Raw genomic sequence first — 26,662 nt, forward strand, 5'->3', positions numbered from 1 at the left:
TTAATCTCAAAGTTGTGACCCTCAACCGTTGGGTACACAATAATAACTTGTGGCTCTTCCGTAAAAAGTGTTGCATACACTTTGAGAGTGCGTTTAGCCATAACGATATTATTTTGTGCCTTTCTCCTTCTTTTACGCAAATACCTTTCGATCTCGGGAACAAATTCTCCAAAACTTTTAGTTCTTCGCATAAAAAATTGAGAACCGAAGAAGTTAACGGTAAAAGAAAGAAAGAAAGAAAGAAAGAAAGAAGTAGAAGAAAAAGAGAAAAGGGAAAAGAGAAATTCTAATTACTAAGAAAAAGCTAATCAAATTAGTTAATTCCCGGGCAACGGCGCCAAAAACTTGATGGGATAAAACCGCAAGTGCACGGTTCTATCGAAGTAGTAAAAAAGAGAGTATCGTTCCGACAAGGAGTTGTTTAATTCAATTAACTTTAGTTGATGATTAGAGAGTTCAATTTGCAAAGTTGAGGTTTTTAACGGTTGAGAATAATAGTAAAAGAGAGCCTTGGGATCATTGGTTTGTCATGGTGACAAACCCTTCACAAACCAAACTATTAAACCTAGAACCTTATGTTAGACCTAACTTCTAAAGACAAGTTTCTCTTATGTTTCTCTAGCAATCAATCCTATTTCGCTGACTTGATTACTATTAGATTTTGGTTCCTCTAGCAACCAAGCCTATTTCGCTGACTTTATTACTATTAGAATCCTTGAAGTTCGAAACTGATATGTCTCAAGGATTGCAAAAATTATTTTTCTGCCTTTACAATCCTTGTCTAAATTCACTTGTTCGAATATCAAAACTCCACTTTCGTTTTATAAATTGATATTTGAGATTATGGATTAGCAATTATCAAACCCTATACTTTCGCTTCTATAGTTTGATAATGGTTAATTCATGTTGAAACAGTGAATTTAGATTACAAATTAGGGTTATATAAAATTAGGGTTTAAAACTTGGTTTGATTAGGATTATGTCATTAGACATATCCAACAATCCCAAGACAAGAAGAGTCTACTCAGTCATGTTCATCGTAGACATGGAGAAGAAGAAGAAAATCATAAAGTAAAACAACAAGAAAGTAAAGGAAAAGTAAAGAACTTTTATTAAGAAAGACAATTGTCACTTATTGAATTCCAAGAATAAAAGATGATTATTTGTGATGACTAGCTACTCTATTTATAGTTTACATTCGACTTAAAATCTAAGCAATTACATCACTAGAATGTTCCTCAAGAAACTGCAGGTTTTTTTGTAAAACTAAAATAGAGTAGCTTAAAATCTAAGCAAAAGCAGCAAAAGGTGATCCTGGGAGGTGGCACGGCCGTGCCAAGCTTCTGACTTGGGGGAGACATATTTTTGTCTCCAAATCTTCTTATTTTTGGTCTGAATCAACTCCAAACCCTTTTTCTTTTGCTCCAAGAATCAATCCATCAAATATTCATTCCTGAAATATAATAATATGCAACTGAAGTAAAATAGCTCTAAAATAAAATAATATTAAACTAAAATAAACTTAAATCTAATTAAAAAGGACTTAAATATTACATTAAAACTACTAATTATTGACTCATCATGATGGCTCAAAGCCAAACAAGAAGTCCACAAAAACTCAAAGATGCAATGTCACAAAAAATTTGTGATTTGTTTTCATTGCTCTTGCAGTAAGATACTGGATAGGGTGGTGTTTGTGGAGTATGCTCTGAGGGATGATAGTGATAGGGTCGAAAATGATGGTGGCAGTCCCAAAGAGGAGGGGGTCTTGCTAGATCTCCCAGTCCAGGTTATTGCAGGCGACCAAGTCCATACTATGGTTTTCCACGTAGTCCTGTGTATGATAGGTATGGTGGACGGGACAGGTGAAGGAGTTGTGATTATTGCAGGAACAGGAGTCCTGAATATGGCAGATTCCCTAGGTATTGTATTTGAAGTCAATTTTACTTATCTCTTGCAATTACATTCCTTTTTTGAACTTATTTATTCTGTTATGTATCTACAGTCGTGCGAAGGTCGATAGCTAAGAAGATGTCTGGTTTGAAGGTAAGTAGTGGGGCTTCAGTGGCACATTATTACTACTTTCTTGACATTAGGATAGTGTGTGGTACATTGTTATTTACTTAAGAGTACTTTTCAGACTTATGTGGAATGGTCTGGTTTGGTTTGCCTGATTGTTATATATTCATTATGTTGTTAGAGAAACTGAATTAAGACTGTTTAGAGTTGGAATTATTGATTCATATTACTGAAGAGACGTCATGATATGTAGATCAGAAGATCCAGTACTGTATTAATATTTTGATTTATCATTTGCTTACTGCTATGAGCATTGGTTCAGACTTCAAATGCAAGCATATTCAATACACCCTTAAGCACCCCACTCATGACTCAGCTAAGGATCATTTTTATTTCTCAAAATTGAGAAGTACTGGATTAAAACATTTTACTCTATCTTTAAATCATATCTAAAGTGAGATGTTTCCTTATTCCATTCAATACATTTATATTTAATTCATCACCTTTTGTGTCATTTTTCCATCTTAAATTACTTCTTATTTTACTTGTTAGATTGAATGCCTCATTTGATTTACTTTTACAACTTATGTTCTTTTTGGATTACAAATGTGTGTTTTATACAATGTCTCCATGTTGCATTCTTCAATAAATTTTTCAATTTTTATTTTATTTAAGTTGTGAATTCAACTTTCAACACCATTATACAAGGGATTGAGAATAGATAAATTGGGCCCTTGATGAACTGTTAAGCTTGCCTTTGTGAATATCTTGAGAGAACTGGTCCATATGTTGAGGTGAATGTGATAAAGGATTCAGATCAAATGGTCATGTTCTCCAAACCAAAAAACTTAACTCTCACATACTAAAGATTTCTCACAAATATTAGATATGCTTTCATTGTTTTTTTTTGGATTAACTATTTTAAGACATTCATGGTTCATGCTTATTAGTTTGTGATTTTATAGACGATGTGTATTATTTTTTAAAATAAATGGAGAATGGTGAATTTATTTTTAATGAAATTGATACTTGATCATTTTAATAAAAACCATTGAAGGATTTTAACATTTAAGATTATAACGTTAGACACTTACTATTGAACTGATATGATTTAGGATCATTTATGTGTATACTAATTCATTTTTGTTCCAAACAAAGAATGCTCATCACTTTTCATACGTAGAATGATATATATAGGCACTCCAACATGACAGTTAGAGACTAATAAAATTCAAATATCATTTTTTTTTTAGTTTTGAGTGGTGACGATTTCCAATTTTGTATCAAAGATTTTTCTTTGTAGAATGATATTGTAACTAATGACTAAGAATTGGAGTAACTCAACAAAGTTACTCCTAAAGTTAATGGATTCCTCCTCGTATATATGTGTATGGTGTGTATCTTATGGACATAGTATGTTTTTTCTATCTAAGTATGACATATTTAAATAAATAACATTTTAAAGAGTTTGAGCATAGCTTTCTTAATTGTTAAATGAGTCAGAAGACTTCACAAAAAAAAAAAAAAAAAGAGTCGGAAGACACTCATTTCCACCCATGTCAATAACCAATAAACAAGATCAAATTGTGTGTATATATATATATATATAGGGCATATCAAGTGAGAGGAGTTTTAAAATGAGAGGGTGAGAGGGTTTAATTATAACCCTTGGATGAATATTAATGGTCCAGATTGAACTTATTCTTACCATAGGTCATCATTCCTCTTCCGTTTTTTTTTTTTTTGCTTTTCAATCTTGTTCTCCTCTCTGTAAACAATGAATCAACCCCACCTATATATTTCTCTTCTCTTTCCTTCATTTTTTTTTTTTTTGAAAAAAACTAATCCTCTTTTCTCTTTTTTTGACATAGTCCTCTTTTCTAATAAAGGGTTAAATATGTTTTTATTTCCTATAAAATTGGGACCTTTTAAGTTTAGTCCTTACTTAATTTTAATAGTTCTTTTAGTCTTTAAAATAAATATTTTCAATCAGTATTAGTCCCTCCTCAATTCAAATTTGTTTAATTTATGCTTAAACTCTTGAGTTTTTGAACAATTTTTCGCAGACGTGTTAAGAACATTACTAAAAGTTCATCTACAAAAAATTGTCGCAAAATTTGATTTCTACCTCCAAAATTTGTTAATTTTATCTTTAACTTTTGTCGTTATAAAAAATTCATATTTAATTCGTTTCATGTTAAAAAATTCTAAATTTTAGTAAATGAACATTTCATAGTGTTATAAACTTGCATAAAAAAATCGTTCAAAAATTTAAGAGTTTAAAGATAATTAAACAAACTTTGTCGTAACAAGGACTAAACTTAGAAGTAATTTTTTTTTTGTAGGGACTAAATAACCTATAAAAATTAAATAAGGACTAAATTTAGAAGTTCTCAATTTTATAGGGACCAAAAACATAATTAATCCTTGAATAAATACATTAATGGGCGACTTGCAATTCTGCATGAAATAAAGAAGCTGAATTCCGTTTGTCCGTGCAATCACGTTTTCGTTTTTTTTTTTTTTGTGAGTAATTTCTTCGCACTACATAGCATTACTTAGAAATTAACAATCACAACACTAAATTTTCGAAAGGTGTTTATTGGTAATAAATAAGAAATAATTTATGATATTGTCAAAAAGATAGAGAAATATTTTCATAAGGCATTGGGAATATGAAATTATTTTTTGGTTTTTTGACAATATCTAAAATACTAGTAATTAACCTTTTTCCCCATAATTCGAAAGGTGTTTATTAGTAATAAATAAGAAATAATTTCAGATATCGTCAAAAAGAAAGATAAATAATTTTATAAGGCATTGGGAATATGAATAATTCGAAATGTTTTTATTGGTAATAAATTAGATATAATTTCATATATCGTTGATATTTAGATATGATTAAAAAAACAAAAAAATAATTTTATAAGGCATCGGGAATATGAAATTATTATTTTTTGTCTTTTGACATTATCTGAAATGATTAAGTAGTAATTTAAACTTTTTTTTTTCTTTCCATAATTAGAGTATCTACGACGGCAAAGCTTTTTATGTTTAAGAGAATTTCGTTTGTACACATAATTCAATTTAAGGTTAATGGTATTTTACCTCTGTAATATAGGTCATTTTCGATTTTCCCTTATAAAATGTAAAATATATTTTTTTGAAATACCCCTTAATAAATCATAAAAAAGGTTTGCCAATTCCATGCTCCATATGTGTGATATTACTAATGGCCAATTCCGAAAAGCCAACATCGAAGCTCCTAGTTCGGTTGATATTGATATAAATAGTAAACATATTATCATTTTAATTTTACTATTTTTTTTTTTTGGAAATTATGGAAGGAAAATAACTTTGGCATACTTTATACTACCTCCATTCCTAATTATAGGGCCCTTTTGAAAAAATAACGAGAATTAAGATAGTAGATATTTGTATTAAATATGTTTGTAATTACTATTGTTTTTACAATTTTATCCTTTAAGATAAAGATGGTTTATGTTTTCAACATGTTATTTATTGCTGATTGAAGAAAAAGATGTATAATAAATAGGGATATGTATGTAAAGAAATAATTAATATAGTTGAAAATAGAAAAGGAGTCTTATAAAAAGGGATAAAAAAATTCTCAAAATTGTCTTATAATTATAAGGACGGAGGTAGTAGTTACTTTTAGTTTTTATTATATCTATAAGTAACATGATTCAAGGGATGGGAATCACATTTGAAAGAATGGGAACATGATGAGGGTTCCTGGTACCTGATAGATCTTTCAGGTTCTGCAGTAGCATTTTTACTCTGAGGCAGATCCTTTTGGTTTTTGTGTGACTTTGGCATGAATGTCTGCTTTTATGAGGAGGTTGTGCTTTGTGTTATTTAGGCTTTACTTGTCCAGCGTGGTTGCAATCTTCAATTTCTGGCCGAGCTTGAAGTTTTGTTTCGAATTTTTATCGGCTTAGTTAAGTCCGGTCTGCTGCTATTGTGTGTCTTTAGTGGGTATTGGATGTTTTGTTTTTCGCTTTCTTGTTGCTAGTAGCAAGTGTTGGCCTTTTTGTGAGACTAGAATGTATGTCTTAGGTGTTGTTTTTTCTTGTGGGAGGCCATGTTGTTCTAGTTTTAGTAGGTAGTTTAATTCCTCTCTTTTCCTTATTGGACTTCTCTATTGTAATCTCTTTTCCTTAATAGGAACTGGTTCATGAAAGATATTAAAACTTGCATCTTGTTCTTACACTAGTTTTCTTATAAGTTTAACATTGGATTATACATCACTGTACTTTTTAATTATCATATGTGAGCATAACTCAGTTGGTAGGACAATGCATTATTATATGCAGGGGCCGGAATTCGAACCCCGGACACCCCACTTATTCACCTTATAAGGTGAATTCTAACCACTAGGCTACCTGACAAAAAAAAAAAAAAAAAAAAAAAAATTGAATGTACTCGATACAATCCTGAAAAAACGTCAAATTTGTGCCGTATAGACAATATATCATATGGAAGTACACTTTCAGAAACATTTGTGAAACAATCAGGCAGCATGCATAACTACTATAATCAGGAGCATGTAGAAAAGTAGGAATCTCAGAAATTGGCAGTAGATAACAGAAACAAACAGCAGCATTTTGGAGTGTGCGAATCACTTGTTGGAGGATTGGCAGTATGCGAATGGCAGGAAGCTTGGACATCTACTGGTTCAGCAAATAATAATATCATAAACAACATGACAGCAACACAGCAAGCACAAGGAATCACAGAGCAACGGTGGCAGAAGCCGGCAAGAGGAAGGTTAGAGTGTAACGTCGATGCTTCACTCTCAAACTCCGTAACAAAGTGGGCATAGGAATATGTATAATTAAATGGATGATTCTATTATAGGAGGATAGTATGCTTTATTGATACGTTTTAGTATCATATTATGGGAGGTTAAAGGTTGTTTTTGGATGATTCTATAGTAAATGATGCATAATTAAATGGGTGAATTGAAATAAAGTTGTCATATCTTTTTAATGATAGAAAGGAATAAGCTGAAAAAAGTTTGCATTCATTGGCCAGGTGGAAGTAAATGGAATTACACGGATTACAAATTTATCGTTAACATAATACAAATTTAAAAGTGTTGGACACATATACAATTGGCAAATTCAGAATGATTTACTTTGCTATCACCAATGCCGTCCACCACTAGTTTGCAATCTAGCTCAATTGACACTCTTGATAGTCCCAGTTCACCAAGCCAAATAATAGCTTCTCTCAAACCAATTGCTTCCTATGAATTTCTGATACACATACCGACACCGAACTGCCTTTGATCGCTGAAAATTGTAGCGTCTACATTGCACTTCACGTATCCTTCTTCCGATGGTCTCCAATTCGTGTTGCTGTCTGTTGAATGTACATCTGTTTGCATATTCTATGATAACATACAGAAGGCCACTTGCTAAAGCAAAATGGTTTGGCACAAAAGATTAGAGGCATTTTTCCTTCATAAACTTTACTCTCTTCAATATCGGAAGAAAGTGTTGACCATGAATCATTGTGTTAAGAGAACCCACCATAAGTTGTACAAGGCAGCTTAAAAAGAGAAATAAAACTTCAAATCAAAGACATAGAATGACAAAGGCATGAAAAATTGAATTTATATGGAAATTGACATGATGATTACCTGAAGCCATTTTCAAAAGTTGAATTTAAACTTGGATTCACTGTTACTTAAGGAAGTTTTTTCTTATTCAAATTAAAAAAGGTTGTGACATGCCTATGCTTGTTTCGTATGCAAGTGCAAGGTAGAAGCACATATAGCTAAAAATGAGAGGAAGGAAGCAAGCAGCACGACATATACCAAAGAAGCGGTTACTATATTTTTTTTTATGGTGGCCGGGGTTTGAACCCCGGACCTTGCATATATTAATGCAAGGTTCTTACCAACTGAGCTAAGCTCACAAGGACAGAAGCAGTTATATATTAATTTTAAACTTTTCGATTAATTTTTTTCTAATTATATATTAATTTTAAAATTGAAATATGATGTGTCAAAATTGTGGATTTTGATTGGTTGAGTGTGTATAGTTGCTATACACTGTCTGCTCACAATCATCATCAAAATAAAGCAAATTCATGGAGCTTAATGGATATGTTATGTCATAGTAAATTAAGTTTACACTAACATTCAATAGGAATCAACTATTTCTCCACATCATACCAGAAAAGTGGGGCAATTTGGAAGAATACTCTGTTGCTATTGGATGACAGTGTAAAATTATTTTACACTAAAATTATTTTACACTGTCAGTGTTTATCTTATTTTCTCATTAATTAAACACTTGTCACCAATAAGTAAACAAAATAACCAACCGGAGTGTATAAAACAATCTACAAGTTACTTCCAACAAAACAAAAGCCACAAAAGCAATGTACATGAATTTGTGAAAAATGCGACGATTCAGAAACAGAACTCTTCTGAATCCCCCCCATTATGGCAAGTGCTTAGAGAGAGAGGTGATGCAGTGTGGGTTTGATTAGGAGTCAGGTTGTGGGTTCACATGCTGGGTTTATTGTGAACTCAACAATCTCATATAGAACAATTGTAATTCATTTCAAACTTGTCTCATATAGAACAATTCTAATTCATTTCAAACTTGTTTCAAATGAGGCCATAGATTTAATTAAGGGAAAATCTCCGTTAAGTTGATAAGAAAAAGAAGCCACGCTGTTTCCGTTTTTCTCCTTTTGTTCATTTTAAAGAAACACAACATTAGAAAGAAAGATGAACATAAGGTAAATATTGTCTTAACAGAAATTAAAATTAAGTAATATGAGATAAAACACTAAAACGATCAAGTTAATTTGAGTACAATCTCTTTCTTAGAAATCCCTTATGCAATTGTTGTTGGACCTTTATGTACGCAATTGTGTGTACTCGTCTAGACATTATTTATGCAGTAAGTTTGGTCAGTAGATTCTTATCAAATCCTGGAAGATTACATTGGAAGGATTTGAAACGGATTCTAAGATATATCGAAGGATCACTTGAAAGAATGTTGGTTTATGGTGGAGCCAAGAATGAAACACATTGACATAAAGTTGCATTTTGTATGAGAAGAAGTCATCGAGAAAGGATCGATTATTGTCAAGAAAGATCCAACTGATCATAATGCTTCTTATATGATCACAAAACCTCTCCTTAGTTGCAAATTTTATCATTGTTTGGACCTGATTAGTTTAAAAGGGGATTATGCCTTATTATATAACTGCTGATTTTTTACATAGCTCTCTAAAAGGAATTGATATTGTACCAAGGTGAAAAATTGTAAAGTTGATTGGTCTATAAACTTATCCCTTTATTAAAGTCAGGGTCAAGCCATGGTTAAGGCTACTAAAATTGAAAGTTGTGAGCACCTTACTCAAGCTAAAGTAATTTATAATATTGTGTTTTTTTCCCCTGTTCCTCAATTTTCTTTCAATCGATCATCAAGATACAATCTTGGAGATGAGATTAATTAATATTACTCCTGTTAATGCTACTCCTAGTATATTAGCAATTAATTCTTCTTAAATATTTTTCAACAACCCAACGCGGTTTTCTATTATAATCATAATAATAATCATGCACAAAAAAGATAAAAATTGTATACCACTCACAAATTAGATGTTACATGTTAAATCTCACATCTTAATTTTTTAAGAGATAAATGTCATCTATTTTCTCTACCAAAATTAAAATAAAATGTCACTTATATTTATTAAGAGAAAACTTAGGTACAATTTCTTAGGTGCTTTTCGTATGGTTTTTAACTAAAAATACCATGATTTCCTCAAATCCATAATTTTTTCAAAGTTTGTTATATCCAAAAAATATGTATTTTTAGTTAAGAACCATACGAAAAGCACCTAAGGAATTGTACCTAAGTTTTCTCCTATTTATTATTTATTTACTTATTTTGAAGAAAAAATGTCACCTATATTTATCATCAAAGCAATGAGTGTATTAATATCATACTGTTTTTATCATATCAAATTAGATGGTAACTTTTAATTCTTGGAATCTCTATCAAATTTAGAAAACTTGAATAATTGGTTTCCTACCACACCGAGAAGTACGAGTTGGCAGCACTATAGGATGATTAATTTTTCCTTAAAAAAAGATCATTAATTTTCCTTAAATAAATAGATGACTAATTTTCGTAACTAACCCAAAAAAGGAATAATCTTTTTTGAAAAAATTCTGATATCTCTAAAAAAAAAAAAACACATACTAAAAGATCCAAACATTGGAGAGTGTACTTTTAGGTCACTATCACTCCATTTCATTCTCTTACAAATCACATAAATGCAACAAACTTAACCTACACCCCGCACAGTGAAAAAAAATCACACAAATTTTTTCCTATTCTTTTTCATGATCCATCCATTGGTGGTGGTATCTAGCCTGGAAAAGTTGAAGACTTTTTCTGGACATGTTCATTTTTTTACAGCCATGTGTAATTGGGTACATTTTACCGGTTGTCGAAAAATTGATTTTTATAATATATAAAATAATTATATTTTAATTGCATCAATATATCATACTATAACAATAATTTGGAAGAAAAAAATACACACCTCTTCCATCTTCTCAAATCATTTGCTTCCTTTAACACATTTTTGCTAAATAAAGAGTTAAGAAGACAGAAGTTGTTATTTCCACATGGAATTGGTAGCTTCCTTTGCAACCGCAACATCATAAATTGTTGGAACATTAGTGTGATGTTGGAAAATTAAATACCAAGTAATTATATTTGATCTAATGTTGTGTGAATTGAAAAAAATAAAGTGTGGGGGGTCCCACATAAAATAGAACTCGCATATTAGTAGTGTTTAAATTGCGGTATTTAATTTTAAATACTTGATAATGATAAAAATAATAGTAATAATTATTTTTATTTGAGAATATCACTTCCCATAAATTTAGCTTATGGTGGTTGTGATAAGAATAAGAATTTAATTTAATTTCTTATATTTCCTTCATTCAAATCTAATATTTTGTTTCCTCTACTTTTGTGGATTTGTTTCTTTTGATCCTATTCACATGTGTTGTTGAACTGATTAATGGATAAACTCCATTTTAATCTTATCCATTAGAGTAACTGTTGTTGCAATTTTTGCTAAAACAGTTACAGAATCTCTATATAAATAGAGGACTCCACTCAGTTCAAAAAATACACCAAAGAGTTTCATTGAGTTGTCGGGAACTCTTTCTCTCTTCTCCTTTTCTTGACTTGTGTTGACGAGTCTTTCTTCTCTTCATCTCCTTTTTCTGTCCCTTCGTAATTAAGAGTGTTCTTAAGACCATAGTCCCTTTTTGATTTAATGTCCCTTCGAAATTAAGAATGGTCTTCAAAACATAATCCCTTCGATAATATAAGTCCCTTCGGAATAAAGAGTACTATGAAGATCATAGTCCCTTTTTGGAATAATAATGTCCCGTCGGAATTAAGAATGATCTTAACGGTATATAAATATTCTTTCAATACTTTAATTGAGGAGAAATTAAAAAGTGGAAATGGTGGTATCACCATATTTGAGTGGTCGTAGTGCCATATTGATACTTTGGAGAAATTAAAGTTAGAATGGGGGTAACACCATATTTGAGTTGTCTCAGCACCATAACAGAGTGGTAACAATACCATATTAAAGTGGTTTTAGTATTAAAGAGTGGTCTTAGTGCCATATTTGAAGGTGTAAATCTCGAACGGTTTTCTACAGTGCAGTAGTTAACCGCACAGTTGTAGCTGGGCTTGTTTTATCCTGGAGGCGGCGTGGTTGATAGTCTGTCTTGCACAATTTTGGATAGTGCCACGAAACGTCTTAAAGAGAGCGATCTGATCGTGACTCAACCTAGTAACAACTTCGATAGATAATAGAATTTGAAAATCCAAATACAACAGTTTGAAAATCCAAAAACAACATAAATCATTTGCTTAACATAATTAATTATAATTTTAAATGTCACTAACTATAATTTTTAAGTGAATATTTGAACACAAATTGTAATTATAATCAACGTGAAAAAGATTGACTTATAATATGATTTATTTTTCGATAAAGAGAAATTTATGTCAAATTTGCGTGTCCATATAACACCTTTTTTTTTATACAAATCTCAGGTGTTATATGAATTCAAGGATAATGTTTTATGGACAACAGAAATAACCAACTAAAGATCTCGGGTGTGTTTGTTTTAAAATTTATAATGTTATATGTGAGATTGAGTATTGTTCGAAAGAAAGTATGAAGCTTCCTTGCTAAAAAATTGTTAGATCAAAACAACAATAGAAGATTAATTTAGTTATGCATTCTAAATTTATACTTAAATTTTATTCTGCAAAAGAACTATTTTGTGTTCAGATTAATTTTTATTATAACAAAAGTTTTCAATTCTTCGATGTTGATAACAAGAAAAGGGTGAGAATATATATTGTCATACAACAATACTAATTGCATTGTATTTAATATATTGTAATTTTCATATTCTACTTTTATCTCACTTCACTTATTTTTTAATAGAGAGTGTTACACTTATTACTACTACGTTTTTTTTTGGGACAAAAATTAATTACAACTAAGTTTTAAGCGGTCTATTTCTGTTATTTATTAATTGTTCCCAATTTATTTTTCGAGTAATCTACATCAACAACTTGATAGTGTTATTTTAGAAACAATTATTTATCAGAAAACAACATCAATATATTATGAACAAATCTTTTAACTATAATAGTTATCAAGAATAATTCAACAAAATTTGCCAGGGCGTCACACTTTTTATTTCCATATCTTTACTGACTTGTCATGACTGGCAGAAGCAACCATCCCTGTCACTGGTGATTGTGCTAGAGCTGATATTACACCCTCGTGAGCTGGTATGGTCATACATTTGTTTTCCGCCATGTGCCATAGCTCCAATGACTGTAAATCATCAATGAAACAAATGAAAAACGAGTTAATCGAGTAATATGCTGCAAAAAATGTTCACAGCATGTTAAGCCAGTATCCTAAATAATAACTTTTTTATCTTTAGAAAAACAGCATCCAAATGCAAGCTAATATGTAAAATCATAATTAAACCAAACTATATTCCTTTACGGCTTTACTTTATTTGATATTGATGACGAGAAATAAGCAGTCATTGGCAAGGGACTGGTGTTGATCGGACTACCAGCGGTTAAGCAACATAATCATTGGAAGACGATACAATTAATCTTTTAATATCTTAGAAGATATCAGATAACTCATTGTAACAGAGACACTAACTGGCATCATCAATAACTCTCATCTACTGAAGAGACCAACTCTACTAACTGTTAAGTAAAGACTAGTTCACGAAAAAACCTGAAAAATATAGTAGTAAACTCGTAGCTTTGATATGTGCAGACATACCTGGTATCCTCCGATAACCAAGAGGTTGGAGTAACTTGGGTGAAAAACACAAGAATGAAACATGTTTCCACTGGAATTAAGTTCATGAATGCAATCACCAGAGGCAAGTGACCAAACTTTGACAGATTCTTGACTCACAGATGCCAAATAATCTCCATTTGTATCCCAGCATACACAATGTACCTCCCCAGAATGTCCCTAGAAATACGTATAATTCTAAATATAAATAGATATGAAAGGATAATATGATAAAAGTCTGAAGAATTGTATTTTAACTTTAGATTTGTTGTAATTCGGTGTCCTTGTTTACACCTGTAATGAGTGCATTTGCCTGTCAGTCTCAACATCAAAGAGAGACACAACATTGCCAGATGCTGCGGCCAGAAGGTGTCCACTCCTTGGCTGAAACCTCACCTGTGTAGATCCTCCCTGCTTGATAAATTTAATGAGGTTCAGAAGAGAGAATATGCCATCACATTTATGAGAGCAAAATCAAATAAATTTCGCACATGACCTTGAAAACACGAGTACAAGAATATTGACTAATATTCCAGAAGCGAATCTCATTGTTATCATCACAGGAACAGAAAAGGTCATTTTTCTTAGGGTGGAAATCAAGGGATGCAACATGTGAAGTATGACCGCTATATGCCTGCAAAGAAACGCTTGGCTGCAAAAGTAATAGCCAAAGGTGAGTGCCAGCTTTAAGCAAACCAAAATTTGAAATAGAAACGTCATACTATTGTCCAAGGCATAAGAGGTATAACCATTGAGCACCTGGTTTCATTAAAACACTAAATACCAAAGGACAAATATTAAAAAAGAAAAATCAAGATATTTCTTATAGATATATACATATCCCTTTGATAGAAGTTTTATCCACTGGGGTATGAAGTTGTCATTTTAATACGAGGACTGTAAAACATACAACAGCAACCAAACCTTACACCACCAAGTGGTTAATTTCTGTTTACGACTTCGTGTTTGAAATTTTAAATCTTTGTGAAATTTCTGTAAAATCCACACGTAACCCCACCCAATCCTCCCAATCTGTGCCATCATAACTTTCAAACCTGCAATTATTGAGTTCTTCCTTTCCATTTCTCCGAAGCCAACTGAAGCAAAACCCAACTAACACTTGGAAGACAAGTCCACAACTGCAGTCAACACAATATACAGATCATGTGGCACCATTTTAACACCAAACCCATGAACTTTCCTCCCAAAACAATTATACAAATGGAAAGAATAAGCAAAACGTACAACCTCTTTCTGGTTATTCACTTGTTTCAATCTTTCTTGCGGCGCCCTCAACAATTCCATTCACAGACTGTGCTGCTTAAATGGCATCATAGGACGTACACACCAAAGGGTTCGCAGAACAACGATACACACACCACATGGGCTTGCAGCAGGGACAACGTACACACCATAGATTGCAGCAACAAAGACGATGTGTGCCCCAGTCAGAATTGTAGTGGGAATGACATGTGTCTAGTATTGGAGACGGAAGCAACATGGGGTATCTTGTTTGCAAGCTCACGTCACTTTTACTCTATAACTCTCACCTGGGTTTGGGTCAAAGATAGTAAACCTTGTGTTACTTTCTGAGCACATGGGCTATCTCAATGTGGGCTTGAGTGAAACCTACACCATAGTATACCATTTTGTCTACCTATCTTCGACCTTTGTCAGATATCAAAAAATATGATCCCATGAAGAACTGTTCAACCTCGACTCACAGGTGGAAACAAGTGAAACAATGGCTGGTGCAGGTAGTTGAGGCAAGGTTGCCTCAAGTGGTCTAGTGTCTAGGGTTCTGATTTGGGTATGGGGCAACTAGACTCTAAGTTATTTCTTTCTCTCCAACCGCTACATGTGGTTTGGCGTCCGACAATTCTAGTGCATATGGTTACTTTGTTAGATTGTTAGAGACCAAAACATCAGATGTTTGCAAACCCTTCTTACTTCTCTCTACTTTGCAAGACCCATATCCAAAGATTTTACCACTATCTGATGGGAATGTATCTTCATTTCTGTTCATCTGACCTAGAGCTTTTACATCAGTTTATGGGTTTTCTTCCCTATTCATCTCACCTGGACCTTATACATTAGTTTCGTGTTCCTCTATTGTCAATTTATTGTGATGCACTGACGCGGTTATATTCTGTCATTGAATTTTCTGATCACAATTATTGAAAATGATGCCCAGTCTGCATCGAGGTCCTCTTGGCACCAAGACTGAAACCAAAGCATGGTATGACCCTCCATGCTCATGAACACCACTACATTTATGATGTGAATAATATCTTGATCTTCAAAAAACCTTTCAGCTCTAGGGATCCACCCAAAGGGATACATTCCCATAATATCCCGTTGATGCACCTTATTAGCCCACATGTCCTCAATCTTCGATAACACTGGCTCTCTCTAAGATCCGGCATGTTGGAACAATTGATAGGAACCCAAATCATCGAAGAAAAAACATATTGTTGATCGGAAACTAGGTGTATTACAGAAGGAAATCCCTTGGTAAACCTACAACTATTGCTCATTAAAGAAGAGATTATCCTCTCTCTGCCCAACCTAAAAGGTTCAACTGAAAATGATGCAGAATGATTCCCTTACCATTTTCCTCCACTACACTCATTTGCCTACCCCCACCAACTGGCAATAAGCAATTCTTCCTTAAGTTCCCTACTCAACCCCTTTATTGGGATTAGGCCCAAACCAGGTATCCTACCAGATTCAGAAACCTTTAAAAAAACCAACTCAAACTAGCCAAATAAGGGTGAATTGCATGATCATAAAAATATCCTTTTTTTCATGACGTGAAATATAGGTTTTAGTAAATGGAGAATGTTAAAGAGTACCCCAGGGGCATTGGTTAAGTATCTAAAACAAGTAAGTTTTCATAAAAAAGAAAAATATAATGAAGATTGTGTCTCAAGTACTACACCATCAACTATATATAATGAATATCAGTAAATATCAAGATATAATTTTCCTATGTAGTATATACTATATTTACTTAACACTAAACCTGGACACAGCACCTAGACAATACTGGCATTCATTTCTTACAGTGAGTAGGGGGATGTAAGGTTGGTTTGGTGGTTGGGGTGGGAGAGTTAAGGAGTGGAGTGATAAGGAGGTTGAGGGTTTATCCCCACCCACAACATAAGACAGGCATACTGACAAATGTCATTCCAAAAAAAAAAAAAAAGTCTAACAGCAAGTAAACTTATAATCCCCATGGGGAAGAGAAAATCAAATTCAATTGGAACGAAAGCAGGTTCTAATCCCGTATACACGGGAAAGACAAGGAAAGGCCAACACTAACAGTTAAAAGAGAATTAAAATAAAAAATTACATCAGCAGCATCCCAAAGCCGCACAGTTGTATCAAACGAAGATGTTGCCAGCTGAGTTGAATTTGGTCTGAAGCGAACGTCAGTAATAATAACAGTGTGTTCCTCTGGCGTGCTCTGCGTTTTCAGTGTCTCCATGTTCCAAAGAACAACCTAATGACAAGGGATAGGATAAGCATCTGCATCTTTTACACAATAAAAATCTGTTTGTTATGAAAGTTAAAAATGAAAGTGACAAATTTACGGATCTGTTTATAAGTTTAAAATGGTATGGAAAACTGACCCATGAATCATTCATTCCAATTTTTCTCCCCATACCATACGGATACTAGAAGTAAACTTCTGGTGCTACTTTTATTTTCAGATAAACCAGAAAAACATGCCAACGTCCGATGAATACAGAATTAAATCATGTGTTCTATGCAATTCAACTTAAAAAACAATAACACTTAATTGTTCGCTGCACAACAAGCTAGCTAGCTACCTATGGAATATATTCTTGATTATTTAAGAGCATCAGGTGTCTTCCTCTGTTTTATAAAAGTTCCACCAGGTTGCTTTCAAAAGTTTTAGCAAAACTAGGGAGTAGTGAGGCCAATATTATTTGATGGTGTTGAATCTCTACTATTCTTTAGTTCATTTGGTGAGAGCAGAATATAAGGATCTTTTAGGGTTCTCCCTTCCTTTGAATCTACTTTGGTAAGGGTTTCGTTTTTACCTTGGATTTAGTTTTCTGCTCACTTCTACTTCAAAATAACGGATTGGATTTATCTGAGGTTTAATTTTTTTAGACAGGATTCTTTTGTTTTGGATAATTGTTCTTGTTATATATAGAAATCAAAACAACAAATTGGATTTTTTATTGTTGACGTATTGTTAGACAATAGAATAAAGGCCTTTGTAACATAAATAAATGTATTAGTATCTTCAATTGTTAGTATTAAATAACAATAACAAGTTTATATTCATGCAAGAAGACAGCAGACCAAATGGCTGGTTCTTCTTTGCCATACTTAATGTATCAATATTAACTTATTTGTAGCCCCCTTAAAATTGATTCAATTCTATGACATGGAAAAATAAGGTTTCATCAACAAACGTTTCTATCAATACTATATACTGTATCCATGCTTCAAAAATGGTCATGTCATAACTATGACCGATTTCTGCATAATCCTCATAAACTAAAAGATTTCCTAGAAAACATCCCTCTCATATATAGACAATATACCGGATACCGGTTTTTACTTGTCAAGGCATGTATTGCGTCTTAAACATCTATAGATATTAGTCAATCCAAGTAATTTGGTAAAGCCCATTTACATGGCAGTTATTTCAGAAGAGAATGACTTTAGTTGGAGAAAGGAAATTATAGGATATTGATTGAAATAGTCATCATCAAAATTCTATCAATCTAGTAAAAAGGAAAGGTTCTTTATCTGCATAAGTTATTACTCAAGCCCACAGTACGATAACATCTTAAAATCAATTGGATACATTGTTCCTCTTTTTCTCCTTCAAAATCTTCATCATTATGGATTTAGTCCAGGAGAACAAAAGAATCAACAGCAGCAATAGACCACAAAATGCTTGCAATAAGATGCATTTTCTTTTCTTCTTGACAATATAGCATCTTATTTAGGGCTTAAAATTTGTAATATATCAAAACTTGAGCAAAAGTTCAGAAAAACACTTGCCTTGGTTTTTTTTGACAAAAGACAAATGTCTGAAACTCGGTAATAATAGTCAGCTAACTAATGCAAAGTGTTATAGTACAAAACAACCATCCGACAACCTTGACCCGGCAACTTAATCTTTCGAGTGAGTTGATTCTTAATATTAACAGAGGCTATATGACTATGTGGTCAAGAATCAGCATGAGGAAAAATGTGTGTGACAGTATATGGTACCAAAGAAGGATAGACACGAGATACTTAGGGCTTTGGTCTTTAGATCACAACTTAAGTATGTTCTACCGTCTTAACTAATTAATGACAGTGCCTTTTCTATGCGTTAAAAACTCAAGTTAAATTTTACCCATGCCTGTTAAGATGGAATCATATACCAAGCAGTACAACCTAATCATATTAAAAACAAATGCCTTGTATTAATCCAAAACATAAAGTTAGCAAAAGAAAATAAAAGGATGAATACCCTAAGGGTCCATTTGGTGCACAGGATAGGATAGAGACAAGATAGGATAAGAAGCTGGATAAGGATAGGATATGATAGTGACAGGATAGACACTTCTTCTGTTTGGTGCGCACGTGATAAGAAATATGATAGTATTATTTTATTATATCTAGTGTTTGGTGCACACTTGTTATTGTCATGAAAAGAAATGTATATTATATTTAAATTACAAAATTATTCTTGTGAAAAAATGCATGTTTTTTTATGGAAAAATTATGTTCATATTTGTTCAAACAAATAATCAAAATGATAAATATCTAATAAAAACAAGCATTTTCTGCAATTAACCAAATGATGATAGCAGAACCTGTTACATAGTATTTCAATGGAAGAAAATTGAATTTGTTACATAGCAGAACCTCTGCTACATAACAGAACTTTATGATTATATCTTCCATTGGAAAAAAATTGAATTTGTTCTCCATTGATTGAACAAACATAGGTTTCAAGAGTATATGAGCTGGTAATATCAATTCTCATAACCTAGTTTCAAGATTATATGAGTTGTGTTCAAAAACTATTCAGTAGGTAATATCAATTATCATATCAGGTTGTTAACCCACCAAAAACTAAGGATTAGAAAAACAAAGAGTGAATAGGATAGGATTAGAAATAGGTTTAATTTATCCTTTCCTATTGATGCAAACCAAACACCAGATTGAATAAGGATAGGATAGTGTTATCATATCCTATCTCCTTATCATGTGCACCAAACGGGCCGTAATAGGAGCAGACAATAATAAGACTGATATGGAATCACTGACTGCAGCTGATTAAAGTGCACTGTTACAAACATGTTTAAATAATTAATCTTGTAAAGATTTTAATGTGTGTGTAGACAATAATAATAATAATAATAATAATAATAATATATATATATATATATATATAATAATAATAATAATAATAATAATAATAATAATAATAATAATAATAATAATAAAAAGGAAACCGATTTTAGATCTCTGATTTAGAATTCATTGGAAAATACTTTTATTTGTTCTGAAATTGTGTTATAATTGTTGAGATATTGAAAAGTTGTGACTGTTTAGTTTTATCTTCCCTGTTTATTGTATTGATTAATCTTCCCTATTAATTGAGGATTAACTAGGAGGCTCCTGCCTATATAAATGTACATTCTCCCCACATAATATAATATAATAAACATATTTTCAGTCTTAAGTATAACTATTGGATTACTCTGCAATCTCCTCTAAATCAGTAAATTAAAGAATTTAATTCATTTTACCTTCTTGTCATGTCCAGCACTGGCTAATAATTTCCCATCTGAAGAGAAATGACAGCAAACAACTTTTCCATTGCTTTTGCGAATAGAACTAACTTCACTGAAGGAAAAACCTGAAATGGACCTATACAGTCAACGTAAATAACAAAAACCTATAGGCACATAAGTACATTAAATTACCTTTTGAAGAATCTGTAGCATGCTCGGCAGGGTTCCGTTTCAACGTCCCAAATAAGTCCTTTCCATCACCATCATCCTGTGAGAGAAATGATTCCACATTATCATCTAAGGAGCCAACATCTCCAAAATGTTCCATGCCATCCTGCAACTAAAACAAAATGAACTATGAAGTACTATTTATACTCTATAACGTAAAAACCATAAGATTCAGCTAGAAATATAAGGAAACAAATGCATAAACTCTAAGAGTATAGTGCACAGATTTTCAAGTCTCAAATCGTTTGTAAATCAAGAATATTATTGACACATTATCAAACTCTGTAACAAATTTAATTTAATGACCCATGCAGAGTAAAACCAATTAAATAGCATTAATATTATATAATGATTAAATTATCATTTACATCAGCAGTGAAGCATTATCATGCTGTCCTAACATTATAGATACAAGCAGGAATCTTTTCGGTAATAAATCATTTACCAAAAATGAAAGGCATTGGGTAGCCCCATACTCCTACTTTAATATACAGGGTGGTGTACCATAGCATTTCTTACATCAAATGTTTCATTTGGAAGCAACATACAACAACAGCCAAGCCTTATCCCACTAAGCGAGGTCGGCTATTTGTAAGCAACATATGTAGGAAAAATACAATAATAATTCCCCCCCGGTAATGCAAGTTACAAAATATACAAGTTGATTTACCAGCTGGTTTGTGGAAGATGCAAGACCGCCTGCTCCTTCAGTACCATACATCATCAAAGCCTTGGATACACCAGCAACATTCTGCAAGTTACCCGCCATAGCAACTCCATCACCAGGAGTATGAATAGATGGAGTTGACGGTTGAGAATTAGAAGGGCCAAGTGTATTTCCTGTACCAGTACTATTGGCAGCTCCTGAAGATGTAGGCCCTTTCCTTTTTCGGTTATTCTATAATATGCATGTAAACAGTCATATATAATGTGTAAGAAAATCACACAAATGGAAACTTCTAGCTTAAATATTCTTTTATTTAGCAAATGCAAAAATAAAAAAGTATCTCTGTGACTGATACAATTGTGAGGAGAAATAACATTTTGACACGAATTTGACAGCTAAACTGACAACAATTTGGATGGTTAACACCGTTCAAATATGTGGTAAATTACGTTTAGTGGATGGTTAACGAATATAACAAGGTGTCACAACTCAGTAATCATCCATTGAACATAATTAACCACAACTTTGAATGTCCTTAACCATGACTTTCAGGTGTTAAAATCTACATGATATTAATTATAACCATTCAAATCATGTTCAAATATACATGATTCTGAGGTTTTCAAATATACATGAAATGTATTAACCACAACTTTTGTTCAAATATACACCTGAGAATTGTGGTTGATTGTGTTATGTGGGCGGTTAATGAGTTGTAACACCTTGTTATATTCATTAATCATCTACTAAATGTAATTAACCATGTATTTGAATTTATTAACCATCTGAATTGTAGTCGAATTTTATTGTTCCATTTTGTGTCAAAACGACACAGCTCAATAAACAAAACAAGAAAAAACACCTGAACCAGTTGTTGTGAATGCAAAGGATCATGTTGTTGCTGGGAGATGGATTGTTGCATCTGTGGCATGTTGATCTGCTAAAAAAAATTAGAAACAAAAAATATCAACAAATAGAAGATATAGAGTGTTAGTTATAAGTAAAATGGATTATCGATACAAACTATAAGTGTTTGTTATAAGTAAAATGGATTGTCAATAAAAACTCTGTACCACTAGCCTAATACACTGAATAATATACTGAATCTGCACCAAAACCCAGAACAATTTAACCAAAAATCGTACTACTTTACATAAAAATGGATTGCCAAAGCCTTCTCATTCTTTTTTCATTCTTTTACCTAAAAATAATAAAAGAAAACTAAAAAAAAAAAAAAAAACACACACACACACATAGAATACAGCATAACCAATCCTGGTCTGATGCCAAGAGGATGGCAGACGGGTGGAGCAGTGTTTGACAATGAGGGTAGGCTACAAAAGAAAAATTACCAAAATACTGTTTCGGCATTCTAAGGACCATTTGTTTCAGATTTCAGGTCTGTTGGAGGCTGGGCAGGGCTATCTTATTGCCGGCACAAACAATGTTGTTCAATCAGTAGGTGCATCTGTAGATCAAAATCTAGGAATGTTTGACAACATCTGTTTACTTTTTGGTGCGAATTTTGATGATTAACTCTCTTCATATCACTGGTCTTCTACCTCTCAGATAGCCCTTTTGTCAGTTAGTTAGTTGGTCTTAAATTTTGGGTTGGGCCTAACTCAACCTTACAAAATCGGCTTGTAAGGTGAAGGCTGCCCAAGCTTTATAAACATTACACAGACCATATATCTAGGCAATGTGGGACTAATCCACCCCTTCACAAATAGAAGATATAAAGTGTTAGTTATAAGTAAAATGGATTATCAATACAAACTCTAAGTGTTTGTTATAAGTAAAATGGATTATCTATACAAACTCTGTACCACTAGCCTAGTACACTGAATAATATACTGAATCTGCACAAAAACCCAGAACAATTTACCCAAATATCTTACAACTTTGCTTAATGTCCGAGCCTTCTCATTCTTTTACCTAAAAATAATAAAAGAAAGCTCAAAAAAAAAAAAAAAAACACACACATAGAACACAGCCTGACCAATCCTGGTCTGATGCCAAGAGGAGGGCAGATGGGTGGAGCAGTGTTTGACAATGTGGATAGGCCACAAATGAAAAATTACCAAAATACTGTTTCGGCATTGTAAGGACCATTTGTTTCAGATTTCAGGTCTGTTGGAGGCTGGGCAGGGCTATGTTATTGCCGGCAGCCCGGCACAAACAATGTTGTTCAATGAGTAGGTGCAGCTGCATCTGCAGATCAATATCTAGGAATGTCCGACATCAGTTTACCTTTTGGTGCAAATTTTGATGATTAACTCTCTTCATATCACTGGTCTTCTACCTCTCAGGTAGCCCTTTTGTTAGTTAGTTAGTTGGTCTTAAAATTTGGGTTGGGCCTAGCTCAACCTTACAAAATCGGCTTCTAAGGTGAAGGTTGCCCAAGCTTTATAAACATTGCACAGGCCATATCTCTAGGCAATGTGGGACTAGTGCACCCCTTCACACCTAACACAATGAAGGTGTTCGAGGTTGCAATGAAGCCAACCCAAATGCCGCAATTAGGCAGCTAGGGGTGGACCACAATTAAGGCAGAATTTCCACCATACCCCCTCAGGCTCAGGCCCAATGAGCCTGAAGCGTGGACGATGCGGGAAGCCCTGCAACAGATCTAGGATAGTCTCTGATACCATCTTAAAATTTGGGTTCGGCCTAAGTCAACCTTACAAAACCGGCTTGTAAGGCAAGGGTTGCCCAAGCTATAAAAACACTAAACAGGCCATATCTCTAGGCAACGTGGGACTAAATCCACATCTTCACACCCAACACAACGAAGGAGTTGGAGGCTGCAATGAAGGCAACCCAAATGCCACAATTAGGCGGCTAGGGGCAGACCACAATGAAGACTGAATTTCCAACGGTTGGTTAGTTAGTTAGTTAGATGGTTAGGAGTCAAGAATGTCAGGGATGTGATGCAATAAGCAAGGAGGAATAGACAGAAGGGGTAGAAGTCAAGATTAGTGGGAGAGATTGGGCTCTCTCAAATTAGCCCCAGAGTGTGTATTATATCTTCTGTCTCTATATTCTAATCATATTGACTAGCTTATTATCTGAAGGCATGTTGAGAGGCACTAAATATTCTGGTATGAAAATCTAAGTGGAACGTAGTAGGGTGAAAGAATAGTCAAGTAGGGGAAGATAACAGTTTCTGTGAAAATATAACCCATGGATCATCCACAAAATCATTCAATGCTCGGGACAGCAAAAGCATAAAGTACACCCATCAATTTAAATCATGAAATTTTTTCCATCAGAGTATTATCAAGTTCATGCACCATAAGGCCAGACAAGGCGCACTGACTAAATGATACCTTAGATGAAGTAGATTGCATTGGAGAACCTATTGACCCATCGTTTGCAATTGGTTGACTATCTTTCACATTCAAACCTCCCCTAGCTAATCCCCTTAATCGTTGTGGATCCATATCTCCATACACTTGTGAATTGCCAATATTTCCTTGTGCATGTACCTGAGCAAGGAGCTGCTGCTGTTGTTGTTGTGGCAAAAGCTGAAACTGATTTGCACTCTGAAGGAGAGGCTTTTGAACTTGAGCACCAAAACCCGGGCGAATTTGTTCTATGCCCTAGTATGATTATCGATTTAAACCAGATCAGATATATTGATGGTTATCTAAAAGTGAAAGCAATGCTCATAACAAAACTCACAGTTAAAGGCCATCCTTTCAATGTGAGACCACCAACTCCCTGATTTAATCCTGATATAGGAGAAGAGAATTATTGAAACCTAGAAAGATGATTATTTGAAGAAATTGTGTGGAAATTTTGTTATAATCATAGATGATGAAATTAAAAACAATCTTCAAGAACCTTATGAAAAATGAACATGCAGATACCCAAAACTGTAAAAGCAAAATAAATAAATTATCACGTTTTGTTGACTTTTTACATGATATAAAGTGGGGTAAATCCAAATTCACTTAAACTTTCAGATATTCATTAAATTCCTTTTCCCCGGTAGTTCTAACCTGCATTTGTGATTCCAGACTTTGACTGCAATCCTCCCTGCCCATACATTGAAGAAGGATCCATAGATAAGGATCTCTGCATGTTTCCCATGTTGACTTCGCTTTTGATATCCTGCCGAGGAGGAAAATTTAGAGATGAATGAACGCCTTAAAATATAGAGTACCGAAAAAGGAAGGAAGGATGGATGTGAATGCAGATAAAGAGCAAGCAATGTAAACACATACGGGGGTTTGTTGAGTTCGAGCCTGCATTTGCTGCAAAGCCGCTGTCACACTTACTGAATTTCCTTGAACCATCTGACTGTTTGGGCAAAAGGCAGAAAAATGGTAAAAGACTACATATATTTGAAGTTGAATATATTTGGCCAATAGTATGTATAGTATATTACCCAGGATGATTTGTTGATTTCAAAAGGGCCATTCTAGCATCTAAAAGTGGTTGGGATGATGTCTCTGTATCCATAGGGTTAGAGTTCTTCATCCGATCCTCGTACATTTTTGCAGCCAAAGCAGTGGCAGTTGATTGCCCTAACACTCCTTCTGAAGTGATAGCATTTAGAGGAGGAGTTCCAATGGGAGGATGATTAGGATCCCGTCTTTGCATCTGAGCTTGGCGCATTAATTGCAACTGCTGCATTTGCAATTGTTGTTCTTTCGCTTTAAGCTGTTGAGCCTGCAGTTCACAAAAAAAATATAAAATTTTGTATCCAACAGCTGCATTAAAGTGAAACGAAGAGTAGGGGAAGTACCTCTAAATACGCTGCAGCATTATCAGAATGTTTCTCATTTGTCCTCGCTATAAAAATGTCCCAGAAAACAGACCACCACTCGAAAAGAAAACCTCCAGGTGCATCAATTGCTGCATTTTATGATATTAAAAAACTAGGCAAGTAGAAAACTAGTATTTTAACAAATCAAGTGTGACTCACTCACTCACTCACCAACTGGATCAGGAGAAACCTTCCCTTCTGTCATAAATGACTTGGCAGTATTGTGCAACTTTTTCTTGACCAAATAATCATATATGTAAACATCAAGCCTAGCAAAAAAAAAAAATCAATATTATTGTATGAGTAAACGGATCAATTAATCAAACAAAAGAATAGTAAAAATAATAATACAGTTCTTACATCTTATCTGCTTCCCAATTACTCTGCGCCATAGTTTCGTTTTCAGTTCAAAATTAACTACAGCAAAGTACGAAATGAGCTCAATTGAATTGAATTGAGTTGAATTGAATTGAATTGAATTGGAAGAGCAGAATGCACAACTAACCTCAAAATAGATGGATCAAAATCCTGCATTGGGAGGGATCATAGATTGATGGATGAAGGCAGACACGATCACAAAATACAATTCCCGATCAAGAAAAAAAAACCTTTACAAGGAATTAGGGTTCGTGACTGACTTTGAATTGCTTCAATCACCTTTTCAAACACTGTTATGTGAGGGAGGAGAATTCGGGTCTACAAGGATCCGTACTCTCGTTAACAGACGCTGTTATAAAACACTTTTTGTTTTTAGATTTC

General features: G+C 33.4%; 2 protein-coding genes across 5 annotated transcripts; one reads left to right on the forward strand and one right to left on the reverse strand.

Annotated features, from left to right (window-relative positions):
- Positions 1-1,588: 1,588 nt before the first annotated feature.
- LOC25483279 (uncharacterized) lies at positions 1,589-2,512 on the forward strand. Its single transcript, XM_024777204.2, has 2 exons — positions 1,589-1,922; positions 2,006-2,512. The coding sequence occupies exons 1-2, from the start codon at positions 1,625-1,627 to the stop codon at positions 2,125-2,127; spliced, it is 420 nt and encodes a 139-aa protein (XP_024632972.1). The 5' UTR covers positions 1,589-1,624; the 3' UTR covers positions 2,128-2,512.
- A 10,115-nt stretch (positions 2,513-12,627) lies between these two features.
- Positions 12,628-26,662, reverse strand: LOC11421962 (transcriptional corepressor LEUNIG_HOMOLOG). Of its 4 annotated transcripts, none has more exons than XM_024776045.2 (18): positions 26,409-26,662; positions 26,264-26,320; positions 26,075-26,172; positions 25,883-25,992; positions 25,523-25,806; positions 25,359-25,434; positions 25,134-25,245; positions 24,814-24,863; positions 24,459-24,731; positions 21,992-22,069; positions 21,133-21,360; positions 20,427-20,568; positions 20,250-20,359; positions 16,811-16,960; positions 13,952-14,107; positions 13,750-13,866; positions 13,438-13,635; positions 12,628-12,966 (listed from the first exon to the last, which is right to left on the reverse strand). In XM_024776045.2, exons 2-18 carry the CDS (start codon positions 26,293-26,295, stop codon positions 12,823-12,825), a joined length of 2,358 nt encoding a protein of 785 aa, XP_024631813.1. In that variant the 5' UTR covers positions 26,296-26,320; positions 26,409-26,662; the 3' UTR covers positions 12,628-12,822. The 4 variants fall into 4 exon arrangements, with proteins under 4 accessions (XP_024631813.1, XP_024631814.1, XP_003590232.1 ...); XM_024776046.2 differs by having other exon boundaries at positions 21,992-22,066; positions 26,409-26,661; XM_003590184.4 differs by having other exon boundaries at positions 20,427-20,574; positions 21,992-22,066; positions 26,409-26,661.

Source organism: Medicago truncatula, chromosome 1 (assembly GCF_003473485.1).
Source record: "Medicago truncatula cultivar Jemalong A17 chromosome 1, MtrunA17r5.0-ANR, whole genome shotgun sequence".
NCBI classification, from domain to species: domain Eukaryota; kingdom Viridiplantae; phylum Streptophyta; class Magnoliopsida; order Fabales; family Fabaceae; genus Medicago; species Medicago truncatula.